The sequence below is a fragment of the Amaranthus tricolor genome, chromosome 3, assembly GCF_026212465.1.
Source record: "Amaranthus tricolor cultivar Red isolate AtriRed21 chromosome 3, ASM2621246v1, whole genome shotgun sequence".
Classification (NCBI taxonomy): Eukaryota; Viridiplantae; Streptophyta; class Magnoliopsida; order Caryophyllales; family Amaranthaceae; genus Amaranthus; species Amaranthus tricolor.
In genome coordinates, this window is record NC_080049.1 from 10,166,678 (window position 1) to 10,179,157 (window position 12,480).

Consider the following 12,480-nt stretch of genomic DNA (forward strand, 5'->3'; position numbering starts at 1 on the left):
TGAATAAAATGCCTTGCCTGACTTCATAATATAACAATGAAAATCATTGTGATCTTCAATGATTTTTGCTACAATCACTACAACCATGAAAATAATTGAGAAACCTTATTACTTTTCTTTATTGTAGTGAAGTTTTCTGGTTGCGTGTTATTTTCTGGTTTCATGTTATGTACAAAATCACCAAGAGTACCGTTGAAATTCTAGTGACCCTTAACCAAAGAATTGCGCAACAAAAATTTTAAATCATTCAACCAGTGTAGAGTAAACCATAATTTTTTCAAATTAGTTTAATTTTGATCGACAATCAACAAGGCTAAAATACAACGACAAATAGGATTAATACTTATAGATGTTAAGTGTCAGCCGAATCTACTCGAGTTTAATCATTCTTTCGGCTGTCCAACTCAACTGGTTTTGTGTTCACATCTGTCATTGACGATTCAGCCTCTAAATGCTCCTGTAAAGTTCAAAGAAGGAATTCAAATTTTCGGACAATCAAACAAATAGCATGTACAAATCGCAGTTAGTAGAAATTGGATTCAAGTACACATCAACCAGAGAATCAATCATGTGCGGATTTTACACAATTGTGAATTTGGGCTGTAAACCATCCATCCAGCATGACTGATCAGGTCACAACCACCAAGTTTCCTTTCTTTTTGTTCCATCGTATAATGAATATCATCAACAAGTGAAACAAGCAAACAAACAATGGGAAAACATTAATCCCAACATATGGAGTGTTATATGAACAAAAACAATCCAACATGAGAGAATGTCGATAACAAATATCATAATTTATCAGGTATTGTATTACTATTTTCAAACTAACAAAATCAGTTTCAGTAATAATCCGCATATATTTCCTCATTCTTTCAATTTAGCTATTATCATTAAGATATGCTTTTATCCCAATTTTTCATTTGATTTTTCACTTTTGTCATCAAGTCATTTCATCCTATCCTTTTTTTCCTTCAATGTCGCTCAAAGTTTCAACATTCTACTCCACTAACTAGATCTTTGTACATAACCAAACCGACGTGAAGAAATCTCACTCAATTTTGTATTCAATATTTGCAACTAAGACTATCTTTCATTGTCCTCATTTTGAAGCTATTCATTAGGGTATATTCACTAATCCTTCTTTTGATACCTATTTCAACTAACCTCATTTTTCAACAATTATCTTCACGGAAACTCAAAATTCTGACCTATAGTAGTGCTAGTCTTGTGGCGATGAAATATTCCTTTAACCATAACGGCACACATTAATCATGTAACATTCTAGTTGCAACTCTTCATTTGAGCCACCACCATTAAATCATATACTTAATATTTTGATCAATATCTCTATTCTTGTGAAATTTTAGGCTAATGTACTAGAAGCACTCAGGAGTTTCTTCATAACTAAATTTACAACACCTCATGCATGATCACGCGTTCCAAAACAATATTCCATTTACTCCATCATACTTCGACACTTTTCTAACTTTTTTTATTCTAATGCCTATCTACACATCTATACTTAGCAATGACCCTGATCAACATGTTCCTTAGAATATAAAACTTCACCTTGAATAGGTCTTGCTATCTCATCTTGATAAAGAGGTAAAAGAAAAGGCTTGATGTAGACTAATCACGATTTAAAATCATTAGTAGCTCTTCCCATATTCTCATATTGGTTTGTACTTGCTCAAACATATCTTGCACTATATTGATATATTGATGTAGCAAACCCTTTTTTTGCCATAACCCACCAAAGTACCTTTGTTACTTTGTCATACAATTTCTATAGATATACATCATTTTTTGTCTACTATTTCATCTTGGCATAATCCAAATTCATTTTCAGAAACAAATTCACATGTTCCTAAGTGATGTTCTATCAATCTCATGCATAGCTTCACGTTGTGGCTCGTGAAGTCATCGGCTTATTACTCAATACTGAAACAATCTTGCAAATCCCTTATTTATAGGTATTATAGTGCTTATCCTCTTTTCTTTATTTATCACAATACTCTTTACATAAGTTAATAAATCGATTCAATCTCATCCAAATTAAGCCTTTCCACTCATCAATAGATCCTCGATGGTAACAGAGTCAAGATCAAATGGCTTTTTTAATTTATCTTCAAAGCTCCAACCTCAACATTGTCCAATTGTCTTATAAACTCCATGATCTCTTACTTTATTTTCGTCAAGATGTCTCATGTCATCCCTGTTTGACCTCCTTTAAGTCATCTTATAAGTATCTTTCTCCCCTTATTTATAGGAAATAACACTTAAAACTAACTTATTCCCCAAATTTCTCCTAATATAGCAATTACTATTTTACCCCTTCATAAGCCCAATAACAGGTCATTACAATACCGATCGCCTGAAGTTCCACCTTGCCCTCAAGGTGGATAAAAATTAGCTTGGCCTTCCACAGTAAAAATTCCCCAATTCGTCCAAAGTCGAGAGCTTAAATTGATTTGGCCCACTTTTAAAAAGAAATTAAAAAGCCCATCAAACACCCAATTTCTCCCAACCTTCCTATTCTCGTTGACATCACAAATGATGTCATCGTCAGTATCATATTCAAAAATACAACACAAATTTTCCTTTCCCATAATAAACCCTAAATACCCATTTGCCCATTCTCTCCTCTTAAAACCCAAGAACCCTACAAGTATATCAGTTCTTTCGCTCCCCTCCTTCATCACTGAAATTCCTCCCACACCTGTCTGATAGCCTCCTGCTCTCCCCCTGACGCAGGTGAACCCAACAACCCAAAATTCAAAACCCCTGTGAACTCCTCCTTTCTTCTTCACTTCCCATTCTCCCTCCATAAAACCCAAATACCCTAAAATGATGACCCTTTCACACCAAAACCCTAGAATTCACCCTTCCATCTCAGATTTTATGCCCACCGTCGCTGGTCTTTTTGCCCCTGTCACCGCCGGCCAACACCAATCTCCGATGACCAGTTCCACCAGCCAAGCGAGTATGAGCCCCCTTCTATCTCCTCTAAAAAAACCCATATGCAAAACTTCCCTCACAGACCTCTCTCTCGCCGGTCAACGTACAACAATTCCCGGCCACATCTACACCGGTCAACCTCCATTTCTTCTCTGTCTTCTTTTTGTTACCGACAGGCCAGCAAGATTTTCCGGCGTTAACTACCACCGCCCCTAGGCTGCCTCCCTTCTCTTTTCTCCTCATTTCTTCTTTTCCCATGCGCATCTCTTTCTCAAACAACTCCACTGCCTCAGCCGCCTCCTCCCTCATCTTCTAGGCACCCCCAGTGCTACCGCCTTCTCCGATATCAACCTTGAATTTCTCATCAAATTTCTCTTCCTTTCCTTCCTCTTTTTCTCGGGTATTTTAGCGTTGTTTCCCTCCACCGCCGAAGACCTGGACGACCACCACTACCGCCTACACAACGACCCGTGTACCCATATTTAGTATTTTTTCCGTGTCTTCGTAGGTGCGCCAGTCGCCACCGCTTCGCCAACCTGCCTCCACCAAGGCTCCCGCGCCTGTACCTCTACTTTCCCTTTCTTAGCTTCAATTTTGAATCTCCATTATTCTCTTTTTCTTTAACTTTTTCTTTTTGTTGTCCCCTTCTACTGTCCTTTTTCTCATTCTAAGTTTGCTCCCCTTTTCTCATATGTTAGTTGGTCCTCACCTTCATTCAGATTTTTAACCTCCTTTCCCTAATTGTCGTCGATGCTACCAACCCATTCTCTTTTCTGGTTTCTCTAGTTTCTTTATACTTCATTTTCTCTCCCAGAACTCCAACCTCCTCTTCATCTGCTTCATGTTTTGCCACTTCTGTTTTATCATGGTAAACAATTATCATCAATTCATCCTTCTACCTTTGATTGAAGATGAACATTGAATACTCCTTGTGGCTACAATCATGTACCGAAAGTTCGGTTCCCTTTAATTGTTCATCACAAAACTCACACACTCCCTTTCCCCAGCTTTCATATATCTCCTTTGTAGAAGTTGGTTTAAATGAGTGAATGACATTTTCTTAGACAGCCTTCTTGCAAATCTCTGAGGGTGAAAATTCAGCCCCAAAGCCCCCAAAATATTCATCTAGATCAGTTATCTTTGTATTTTCTGGACTTGTGACATCTCCGGCGAGATTCCGATCACCGGAATCGTACCGCTCTGATACCATGTTTGCTATGAACTGATAAGTTGGACTAAAACAATAAGATAGAAATTGAAATGATAAAATGACAAAACAGTTTTTATACTATCAAAATGATGATTAAAGAAAGATTACAAAATAACAAAAGATAGATCAAACAATTCGAGAAGCTTGAGATCTCCTAAAATGAGTAAAACCCATCCAACAAGTGTATTACAATTTTCATGATTATAATGACTCTCTAATTCCTCTTATTTATAGGAAAACTAACACTTAAAACTAACTTATTCCTCAAATTACTTCTAATATAGCAATTATTATTTTACCCCTTCGTAAGCCCAATAACAGGTCATTGCATAAAACTTAAGGACAAACTACAGACTACAGCTGAACAATTTCTCATCTATGGTGTGTTTTGGAGAGCCAATACCAATTTTAGAAGATATTTAATCCATTAAAAATATAATGTAAAGCTTTCATAAATAGCGGTGTTACAACAAAGAAAAAGAGATTAGCCCAGCAAAGGAAAAGGGCAATGCCAAAGACAAAGTATGGAAAAACTTCCATTTGGCATCTACATGGGATGTTTGTGTATGCTTATTTAAGAATTTCACTTCTACATATATCTTTCCATGTCTACCGTAAACTGAGAGTTTATCATGCCTCAGAAAGTTATATGAGAACAGCACACTAAATTGCACAAACAAAATTGTAATCTTTTCAAACACATATCATGAACATCATTCTGTCACACAGATAAAGTAGTCTAAGCTAAAATCTTGATATCACAAAGACATCCAAGCAACATAACAAGTTTTCAATGTCTTGAGTTTATAGGAAAATAATGACTAACGTCCTTACTCCTTCAAAATCTCCACATCTCCACCAAAGAAAATCAGAATAAATCATAACTATTGAGCAGCTTTGAGCTTTAATATCTGTATGTAATTACCGCTATAGACATAAGATCAAAAGTACTGATTTCCCATGTTTTTTTAATCCAATAAGATGGTGAATTATGCATAACACATGAACAAACACAGAAAGTTCGGGGTAGCTAACAGGCTACTAATGGCTCACAACCTCACCTAGCGTATAACCAAAGTACCATTTAAGCATCTGTCAATCTTGAATGGTTTTGTATACACACAAATTACCATGTGATGATCCCAAATCAAGATAAAAGTAACATTTATGGAGACCACTAATGGTTGTTGTGGCGTACCTTATCAATAATCAAATATGGCTAAGCCTAGTTGAATCAAGTTTCATGCTTAGATTCTTCATATGTTAAATATTATAGTCTTTTATCCTATCATCTTCATCAATCCATTAGTTTCTAATGAATTTCGTATCAATCAAGTACATCTACATTGATACACCCATATACATTTCTTTTCTAATCCACCCCAACGTACATCTACATTGTTTACTGGCGATGTAAGAGATGACTTATTGGTTCAAGTAGTTGACCCTAATATTTTGGGATTAATGTTTTGGCATTGTTGCTGTTTAATTATGCAAAAAGAAAAAAAAATATATAACTTCCAAACTCCTCAAAGACTCAAAACAAATTTCCAAACTAAGACACATGAGCATCATTCAATATCACAAAAAAAAAATATTGATTAAAAGATTACAATGATCATTGGTTCCAAAAAGATCATTGTTACTTTCAAACTTCAGCTATAGTCTATGATCAAACAAATGAAGAATTTATGTCCCAAGACTAGTTTAGGCACCTATTAACTATAATCAAAATATATTATAGAGATAATAATTGGTGTATTCAAGTGAATAAAAGCTATTTGCTAGAGAACATAACTAGTATAGTTGGACCAAATACGTTGGACAATAACTAAAATACCTACAAGGGTTTCCTTGTCGATAGTAACCTCATTCCTTCTATATGAAGAGGGTTAAGAGTTGATTATACAGATACAAAAAAAAAAAAAAGAAAACCAAAAAAAGAAATCGTGTTGCCCATTATTCATGAGTTGGGCTATCCCTAAGAGCAAAGGAAATCGTTCATTTTTTGGTACAAGCATATGTTAGATTATATGCAGACTGATTAAAGATGCTAAAATCGAACCACTAATATCCTATAATAGCACTAGTGCCTAGTGATACACAAGAATACGCTTTGGAAAGTTCAATCTCATCTACCCAATCAAGCATCAAAGATTTTGATGTCTAAACATCCTCTATAAAATTCATATATTATTATACATGAGATATGAAGCATATCATGTTAAACAAATTGTTACAAATTCTGCGACTGGCATCTATATCTATGAACATAAAAAAACACTTCATACTAAACCAAAAAGATTAAACTTACCCCCGGATCATTACTTTTGCTGGACGTTCCTGGTTTGTAGGGACAAGCTGGAGGAACCCTTTCAGGTTTGACGTACTCCCACCCAAACAATCGATACACTCTTGCCTACAAAAAACCCCAATTTTGACCCATCAAAATTATGAAAATTGCATCGATATTGACCACCCACAGAAAATTTTAAAAAAAATTGAAATTAGTAGATAAACTTACCATGATGATATGAAACAAGAGAGGAAGAGCGTTAACAACTGGGATCAAGAAAAGGGGTAACAGACATGCCAAACAGACCTATTGATATGATTCGGAAAATGAATAAATAAAAACTCAGCAATAATAAGATGAATAAATATCAATGAAATGGAGAAAATTGTAAGAATTTTGCGACTGAAACAAATCTAATCAAAAATGGAAGGAAGAGTAGAGATAAAATTACCATCTCTGCAAATTGTAAAGCTAAAATTAACGAAATCGAATCACCGATGAGTAATATTGGGTGTTTAGGTCTAGGGAGAAGATGGTTTAGACGAAGAACTTCAAAAATAAGAGTATAATTCTACTTGTATTTCTGTAGTCAGCCATCCAACTTTGACGAAATTTCCTTTCGCGTGTTCTGAAATTGTCCAAATTTTTTAACAAAGTAACGCCAAAAGTAGTCAAATTTACCGAATCATCTCCATTAAATTTTCAGGAATATAAATAAAATATCACATTTTGTTAAAAAATAGAGAAAATATAAAGAGAAAAGCAATAAAAAAGCTTAATATTAAATTGTTGAACTGATAATTCAAGCAAGCGTGTATATTTATAATACAATATGTAACTATTTATTATTAGAATATATCTTCATAATTCTTAGAATATGATGTCAATATTTTGATTATATGCAAAATCATTGTAATTATTTAGTTTCCATAACTTAGGAATATATCTTGTATATATTGCATATTGATTTAATGACAAATCAAGTGAAAATCATTTCCAATATAGTATCATTGCCTAGGTTGTAATTTCCTTTTTTCCTCCTCTTCTCTTGGTTGTGCCGCCACCTCTTGGTTGTGTCGCCTCCTTCATTTGCCTTCCTTCCCTTTCTCTTCTCATGGCTTCTTCCACAAAATTACACCCGGCTACCCTTGTTACTAACATCAAAACTTGTGTTCCTATTCAACTTGATGATGGACTTAATCACAATACTTGGGTTACTCTTTTTCAACTTCAGTGTCGAGGTAATCTTGTCGACAATCATATTACTTCCAAGGACTCATTAAACACATCGGATGCTAAGGATTCCGAGCGGCAACGTCTCAATGATATTGTTCGCACATGGATTTATAGCACTATTAGTCCTTCTCTTCTTCCCTCTATTGTTCGTCCCAAAGATAGTGCTCTTGATGCTTGGAATCGCCTTGAAAACAATTTTCAAAACAATAGAACTTCCCGTATCCTTCATCTTGAATCCCAATTCAATAATCTCTCCCTTTCTAACTTTCCTCATGTAAAATCCTATTGCAATGAGCTCCAAAACCTTGCTACAACCCTTACTAATCTTGGCACCACTATCTCGGACAATCGATTAGCCCTTTAACTCCTTCATGGTTTATCTTCCGATTACTGTCCTTTCAAGTCCATGGTTCAACACATGAAACCTTTTCCCTCTTTTGACGATCTCCGCTCTATGTTGGACTTAGAAGAGCATTCATATGTTAAGAATAAAATTCCTCCTCAAGATTCGGCCCTTATTTCACAAAATTTGGAGAAATTTGAAAAATTGGACTCCCGGGGCACCACCACCACCCCCCACCGTGGTGGCCGCCGGCAGCCCAGGCGTGGTGGTCGGACCAACCGCAGCTACCAGCAGCCCCATGGTAGCCGTGGCTCATTCCAGCAGCAGCAGGTTCCTTTTCAATCACCAAGATCTTTTAGATCAGGCCCAATACCTCCAGGCCCAAACTCCAATTCATAGGCTCAATTCCCTTATCAAGGCTGGTATCCTTCTTCTTGGGTTGTTCCACCTTGCCCTCATCCTACACAACAGCATGCTCCTATGTCACGCCATATGCCACGGCCCAAATCTCATTCTGAGTGTGGCATACTTGGTCCACATCCAGCACAAAGTTTTTGTTCGGGCTCTTGCTTTTCAAATGGGTATTGTGCTACCGATATTGACCATGCAATGCATACTCTTTCTCTATCTTCTCCGGATGAACAATTTTATATGGATACCGGTGCTACGTCTTACATGACACATTCACAAGGTATTTTCTCTCACTATTCTCCTTTAAAGCATCATTTTAATAATGCTATTATTGTCAGAAATGGTGATTTGATTCCTATTCTTGGTCACGGTCATGTATCTATCCCTTCCCCTACTCAACAATTAAACCTAACAAATGTCCTTCATGCTCCTAAACTTATCAAAAACTCATTTCAGTCTGCAAATTTACTCATGATAATAATGTTTCTGTTGAATTTGATCCCTTCGGGTTTTCTGTGAAGGATTTGGCCACAGGGAGCATCATTCTTCGATCTAATTGCACTGGTGATTTATATCCATTCCAATCAACACATGGACTTTCCTCTTCATCTACCCCTTCATTAGCTTTCTCTGTTTTGTCTTCTAGCATATGGCATTCTCGCTTGGGTCATCCGGGCAAAGGAGCTCTAGAATCTTTATTTTCTTCTAGTTTGATCAAATATAATAAAAATCCGTTTTTTTGTCATTCTTGTCCTTTAGGAAAACATGTTAGACTTTCCTTTCCTAATTCTACTCATGTTAGTTCTCATCCCTTTGAAAGACTACATAGTGATTTATGGACTTCTCCTGTTTCAAGTCCGTCGGGTTATAAGTATTATGTTTTATTTCTTGATAATTACACAAATTAATTATGGACTTTTCCTTTGCTTCGCAAATCCTAAGTTTATGACATATTTTTCAATTTTTATACCTTTGTTCAAACTCAATTCGAGCTTAACATCAAATCTTTTCAATGTGATCATGGGGGCGAATTCGATAACAAATTATTTCATAAATTTTGTCTTGATCGGGGTATTGTTCTTCGTTTTTCTTGTCCTCATACATCTTCTCAAAATGGCAAATCGGAACGCAAAATACGTTCCATCAATAATATTGTTTGTACTTTGTTATGCCATGTGTCTCTTCCTCCCTCTTTTTGGCCTAACGCCTTAAATAGCGCTACTTATCTTCTCAATATTCTACCTTCCAAATTACTCCACCATCTAACTCCAACCCATTTACTTTATCATCAAACCCCCTCTTATACGCGGGTTTTTGGTTGTCTATGTTTTCCCTTATTTCCCGCCACCACTATTCATAAATTACAACCCCGCTCATCTCCATGTGTCTTTTTAGGTTACCCGTCCTCACATCGTGGATACAAATGCTATGATATCTCCTCCAATAAAATCATCATTTCTCGTCATGTCCTTTTTGACGAATCCACCTTTCCTTTTTCTCGTTCATCTCCTCCTCGTTACCAAGATTATGCTTTTCTTGAAGAAGGCTTTCCTTTGATCATCCTCACTGACAACGCCCAGCCCACATATACTAAACCACCTTGCTCCAGCCCACCTCCTCTTCATGGATCAATGTCTGGCCTAGTTACACAACCCACAGAAACTCCCTGCCCACTCCTTCTCCTTGAGTATCACCCCCTCCCCCCCCCCCCCCCCCCCCCTCTCCCTCGTCTGGTCCTGCTCCAAGCCTAGTTCCCACATCCCCACCCCAACACAGCTGAGTATCCTCACCCGACACCCTACACATCCTAGTACCCTTATCCCCTATTCTCCCAAGTTCACATTCTGACCCGAACCCAGCAACTGGGCCAGCCTCTCACGCCCCACTTTCCCCTACTTCTAATTCTCCTATTCCTACACACCAATTATCTACCTATCAACCCGGCATGACTACTCGTAGTCAACATGGTATTTTCAAACCTAATCCCAGATATTCTCAAGCCTTGACCGTCACCACTATTTCCCCTTACCTAAAAACCCAATACATGCTCTCCGTGACCCGAATTAGAAAAAGGCCATGCAAGAGGAATATGATGCTTTAATTGCGAATCATACTTGGGATCTTGTGCCTTGTCTAGCTCATGCTAATATGATCCGTTCTTTATGGATTTTTCGTGTTAAGACTAATTTTGATGGTTCTTTTGAGCGTTATAAGGCGCGTCTTGTTAGGAATGGGAAGTCTCAGCAAGAAGGTGTTGATTGTGATGAAACTTTTAGTCTGTTGATTAAGCCTGCTTTGATTCGATTAGTTTTGAGTATTGCTTTGTCTAAGTCTTGGTCTATTCACCAGCTTGATGTTAAAAATGCTTTCTTACATGGTAATTTACATGAGACCGTTTATATGCATCAACCTTTGGGTTTCCGTGACCCTGTGCACCCTGATTATGTTTGTCTTCTCCGAAAATCTTTATATGGGCTTAAATAGGCCCCCCGTGCTTGGTATCAACGCTTTGCTGATTTTGTTACTACCATTGGTTTCCGAAATAGCATTTGTGATAATTCTTTATTTGTGTATTCTCATGGATCGGATCTTGCTTATCTCCTCTTATATGTTGATGATATTATTCTCACTGCCTCGTCTGATTCCCTCCGTCAATCTCTAATGTCTAAACTGAGTTCTGAGTTTGCTATGAAGGATTCGGGTCCTATTCGTTATTTTTTGGGTATTGGTGTTATTCGTACTTCTACGGGGCTCTTTCTTTCTCAACGCAAATATGCTTCTGCAATTCTTGAGAAGGCAGGTATGTCTGATTCCAAGCCTGCTCCCACTCTTGTGGCTACTACTAGTAAGCTCAGTAATCATTCTGGATCTCCTTATGATAATCCCACCTTGTATTGTTGTTTGGCTGGTGCTGACATTTACTCGACCTGACATTTCCTATGTTGCTCAACAAGTTAGCCTCTTTATGCATGATCCTAAAGTTGAACACATGGCCGTTCTTCATCGTATTCTTTGGTATGTTCGAGGTACTATTGATCATGGTTTACAGCTTTATCAGTCCTCTGTTTCTTCTCTTTTGTCTTATACGGATGCGAATTAGGGTGGTTGTCCGGATACTCGACGGTCCACTTCTGGATATTGTGTGTGTTTGAGTGATAACTTGATCTCTTGGTCGTCCAAGCGCCAACCCACCGTTTCTAAGTCGAGTGCTGAAGTCGAGTATCGCGGTGTTGCTAATGTTGTCTCTGAAACTTGCTGTCTTCGCAATTTGCTTCTCGAGTTGAATTGTCCTATTCCTACTGCCACTCTTGTGTATTGTGACAATTTTAGTGCAGTTTACCTTTCCGGCAATCCTGTTAATCATCAGCGCACTAAACACATTGAAATGGATATTCATTTTGTTCGAGAGAAGGTCGAACGTGGTGATGTTCGCGTTCTTCATGTTCTTTCTCGGTTTCAAATTGCAGATATTATCACCAAAGGCCTTCCTAAAATTTTATTTGATGATTCTCGATCCAGTCTCAAAGTCCGCAAGCCTCCTCATTCGGCTGCGGGGGCATATTAGAATAATATCTTCATGATTCTTAGAATATTATGTCAATATTTTGATTATATGTAAAATCATTGTAATTATTTAGTTTCCATAACTTAGGAATATATCTTGTATATATTGCATATTGATTTAATGACAAATCAAGTAAAAATCATTTCCAATAGTTATATATTATTCCATCACTATTTACAACTACTCCTAGAGATAATGTTTGCTCTAATTAATGCATTCATACATTTCTAACACTCCCTTTGAATTATAGTTGGCAAAAGCTGGCCTGACCTGCTAACCTGATTTGAAATCGATTCGAAATTAGCGGGTTTGGGTTTAGATTTTTGACCCAATTAATTAAATGGGTAAATCGACCTGATCTGTTTATTAAATTGGTTAGGTTCAGTTTGAATATTTATGTAACATTTGGAAATTAATATTTTAAGACGAGTAAGTTTAAGAGAATTGTCAGTGCGAGA

General features: G+C 37.0%; 2 protein-coding genes across 2 annotated transcripts; one reads left to right on the forward strand and one right to left on the reverse strand.

Annotated features, from left to right (window-relative positions):
• On the reverse strand, positions 1-7,086 carry LOC130809514 (uncharacterized). The gene is made up of 4 exons (XM_057675324.1): positions 6,919-7,086; positions 6,696-6,773; positions 6,486-6,590; positions 1-457 (listed from the first exon to the last, which is right to left on the reverse strand). Exons 1-4 carry the CDS (start codon positions 6,919-6,921, stop codon positions 380-382), a joined length of 264 nt encoding a protein of 87 aa, XP_057531307.1. The 5' UTR covers positions 6,922-7,086; the 3' UTR covers positions 1-379.
• A 495-nt stretch (positions 7,087-7,581) lies between these two features.
• Positions 7,582-8,067, forward strand: LOC130808330 (uncharacterized). The gene has a single exon (XM_057673808.1). It carries the CDS (start codon positions 7,582-7,584, stop codon positions 8,065-8,067), a length of 486 nt encoding a protein of 161 aa, XP_057529791.1.
• Positions 8,068-12,480: the final 4,413 nt, after the last annotated feature.

Bases quoted from the DNA above. Each gene is read 5' to 3' on its own strand.
- LOC130809514 (XM_057675324.1), bottom strand. The intron at 6,591-6,695 runs GTAAGTTTATCT...GGTTTTTTGTAG, and splicing joins TCTTGTTTCATATCATCATG to GCAAGAGTGTATCGATTGTT. The intron at 458-6,485 runs GTAAGTTTAATC...TGAACTTTACAG, and splicing joins GCAAAAGTAATGATCCGGGG to GAGCATTTAGAGGCTGAATC.
- LOC130808330 (XM_057673808.1), top strand. From the start codon at position 7,582: ATGGCTTCTTCCACAAAATTACACCCGGCTACCCTTGTTACTAACATC.